Source organism: Bombina bombina, chromosome 1, assembly GCF_027579735.1.
Source record: "Bombina bombina isolate aBomBom1 chromosome 1, aBomBom1.pri, whole genome shotgun sequence".
Taxonomy (NCBI): Eukaryota; Metazoa; Chordata; class Amphibia; order Anura; family Bombinatoridae; genus Bombina; species Bombina bombina.
Window position 1 is genome coordinate 1071846602 of NC_069499.1, and position 3576 is coordinate 1071850177.

Below are 3576 nucleotides of genomic sequence, written 5' to 3' on the forward strand. Positions count from 1 at the left end.
AAGCACCACAATTATGGAACGACCTCCCGCACACTTTTAAACCTTCCCCATGCCTAATATCCTTTAAGAGATCCCTCTCTACATATCTCAAAACAGAATGCACCTGTCATTGTTGATTATATATTTCCTACCGGTTCTATGTTAAATTTTTGTGCATATATCGTGTATTATTATTGTTTTTTATTTTATTGTACCTATTGTGTCAATGCAATGTTTTGTGTACCCAGGACGTACTTGAAAACGAGAGAAATCTCAATGTATCCTTCCTGGTAAAATATTTTATAAATAAATAAAATATCTAACAATTCAAAATGAAACCTTTGCCCAGGGATGCTATATATAATCTCAATACATATAGAAATATAATTTTATCTAATAATAATCTTCTCCTACATGTATATATGTATGATAATTGTATATATATATTTGACCTATATAAATCATATAATTTTAATAATTACTTTTAACTGTTATGATAAAGGCTGATATATTTAAATTGAAAAATATAATAATTACATTCAGTGTCTTTGAATTTCCGATATGTAACTACATATATGTTGAAATTATAGTTCATATAAAAAATAAAAGTCATGAGTAAGTATATACTTTCAAACTGTTCATTAAATTAAGGATTAGATGAGATGAAGATAAGCCCTCCCCCCCATGTTATTCATTGCAATCACCAGTTTCACATATGTTAACAAGCAACACACAGCTATAAAAAAACACCACACCTAGCCTAACCTCAGAACAGATATTTCAAAATGCAGGGTGAGAGAGAAGCTGACAATGCTGAAGTTAGACAGCGTAGGCCTGACATCCCCAGAGTGAGGCTGGATATAGAAACCCTGAATGAGCAGCAGGTGTTTGAAAGTTTCAGGCTCAACAGGGAGAAAATATATCAGTTATATGCCCTGTTGCAAGATAGGCTGGAAAGCCAGGGCTATTCAAGCAGGGCTGTCCCTGGAATGACCAAACTACTAGGGGCACTTCATTTTTTGGCTTCTGGATCCTTTCAGGTGACAGGGGGCATTGTAACTGGGGTGCATAAGTCCACTCTTTCTAAGCATCTTTCAAAAGTTATTGATGGACTTTATGATAATTGCAGAAAATTTATTTTTTTCCCCACATCACCCAGAGGTTGGCGTGATGTTAAGAGGGACTTTTTTCTTTTAGGTGGCATACCCAATGTCCTTGGGGCCATTGACTGCACTCATATTGCCCTAAGACCCCCTGTGCGCAGGGAGATAATATTTAGAAATAGGAAACACTTCCACTCCTTAAATGTGCAGATTATATGTGATGCAAACATGCGCATATTAAATGTCGTGGCAGGGTTCCCAGGAAGTAGTCATGATGCCTACATCCTTAGGAATTCTGGTGTATGGAGATTGTTTGAGACAAATCAAATGCCTGAAGGACATCTCCTCGGTAAGTGTTTATGTATATATTATGATGCCTTCATGTGTTCAATATTTTGACATTTTATTTTTTCATTGCTTTATAATCCTTTATGTATGTGTCTAAGGGGGTGAAATTGATTAAATAAATAAATTGTTAATCATTTAAAAGATATATATTAACTATGTCATAGTAAGACATATGCATAACATTATTTTATGTCATACATTGCTTTATGGAAAGATGTGTGTTTATCTATCTATCTATATCTATATATATATATATACTGTATATCTATGCATTCATATTTTAGCAGATTCTGCATATCCTCTTAAAAAATGGATTTGGACACCATTGAAAGAGAACCAGGTAGTTGGGCCTGCTGAATTAAGGTAAAATATATATTTATTTTCTGCTCTTGTGTGTCAGAAATATTGATTGTGCCTTGCAAAATGCTCACTATAATCTGTAGAAAAGTAGGACCAGTACACACTTCATAGGAATGTCCCTTTAAATCACTCTTGGGTGAATGTAGGTGCAAACCTGGAGGACCTCCTTTTCCAAAGTCCCAGTAAATGTAATGAAATAGAACACACAGGTAGCACTCTATGTGGAGCAACAGCACCTTTATTGAGCAACGTTTCGGGGCTCCTGTCCCTATATTAACCTTTTAAAGCCGTTATGCCGTTCCATTCCGTCATAATTAGACTGGGCTTTAAAGCCGTTATGACGGAATGGAACGTCATAACTAACGGCTGTCCTGAAGCCTTCTGTGCTTCAGGGATTTAATCGCGGTCTGGAGGGCGTTCCTAGGATTGTAGGGACGCCCCCCAGATGCGATCCAATAATTGAAATCTCGCGATCGTATGCACGATCGCGTAGTTTCAATTTGTCTACATCGGAACAGTTGTTCCGATGTAGGCACTTTAACCCTGTCACGAAAGGGTTAAGCTATATATCTGTGTTTGTGCACATACATTTGTTGCTTGATTATCTCGTGTGTGTGTATATATCACTATCACAGACATAACAATGTTGTACTGAGTGCCTTTAAAGGGACAGTCAAAATACAAATCATCTATTATCAGTGAAGCATTTATAAATCTCTCTGCTTGAATATAAATATATTTATATATATATATATATAAAAAGGTTTAAAGATTTATAAGATCAAAACAGGAATGTAGTTAGCTCATTAGTATTTGATTTGTCTTCACATTATATATTATAATCATATTTCTTGTTCTTTTAATACAGATATAATGAAGCACATATCCGAACACGTGCTATAATAGAACGACTGTTTGGTGTTCTAAAAATGCGCTTTCGCTGCCTGGACAGATCAGGGGGGGGGGATCTCCAATTCAGTCCGGAAAAAGCTATTAAAATCATAGTGGCATGTTGCTGTCTACACAACATGGCACAGGAGCATGGGATGTTGAACGACTTACTTCCAACACCACAGCCCCCAGGTGAAATCTTTGAGCCTGATGAAATTAATCATCCCCAACCCCTCAATGCCCATTTGGAGAGATCTGCAACTATTCAAGATTTCTTTTCAGGTATTTTTATAGTATTGTAATGAGACCTTTTAGTTATTTATGATTATGTTTTTTAATAATACACATTTGTTTCTTTTAATGTTTTACAGATTGAAGATTCTCAGAAATGGAATACCACTCCCCTCCCTCTCTCCTCATCCCTATATTTACCACATTTTCCCTAAATAAATGTATACTTTACTCAAATATAGTCATGGTGAATGTTTCTTTATTTCCAGCTATGTACTAATCAATGCATTCATCTTATGATTTATGTATAACATAATTATCTAAAATATCATTTTAATTATATTCCAAATATTACTTTGTTCTCTTGGTATAATTATTTAAAGAGCAGCTATGCACTCCTGGTTAATAAAAATGAGTACATGGGTGAACCAATGACAGACAGGATATATACTGTATGTTGGCAACAATAAACAGCTCCAACATAGGTTCTATGCTGCTCCTGATCTTACCTAAATAAAACTATAATCAAAGGATACTAAGAATATTAAGAACTATAAAGAATATAAATATATTAGATTTGCTTTTAAATATATATGTTTTAGCAAAATAATGGAATTTATGTCACTTTAAAAAAAAAAAGAAGGAAGAGTGTGTTCACAATAAA

At 34.6% G+C, this 3576-nt stretch overlaps 1 protein-coding gene across 1 annotated transcript; it reads left to right on the top strand.

Moving 5' to 3' along the window:
* The first annotated feature begins 1353 nt into the window (after positions 1–1353).
* On the top strand, positions 1354–3149 carry LOC128641150 (putative nuclease HARBI1). Its single transcript, XM_053693720.1, has 4 exons — positions 1354–1431; positions 1715–1793; positions 2659–2963; positions 3053–3149. Exons 1-4 carry the CDS (start codon positions 1410–1412, stop codon positions 3055–3057), a joined length of 411 nt encoding a protein of 136 aa, XP_053549695.1. The 5' UTR covers positions 1354–1409; the 3' UTR covers positions 3058–3149.
* Positions 3150–3576: the final 427 nt, after the last annotated feature.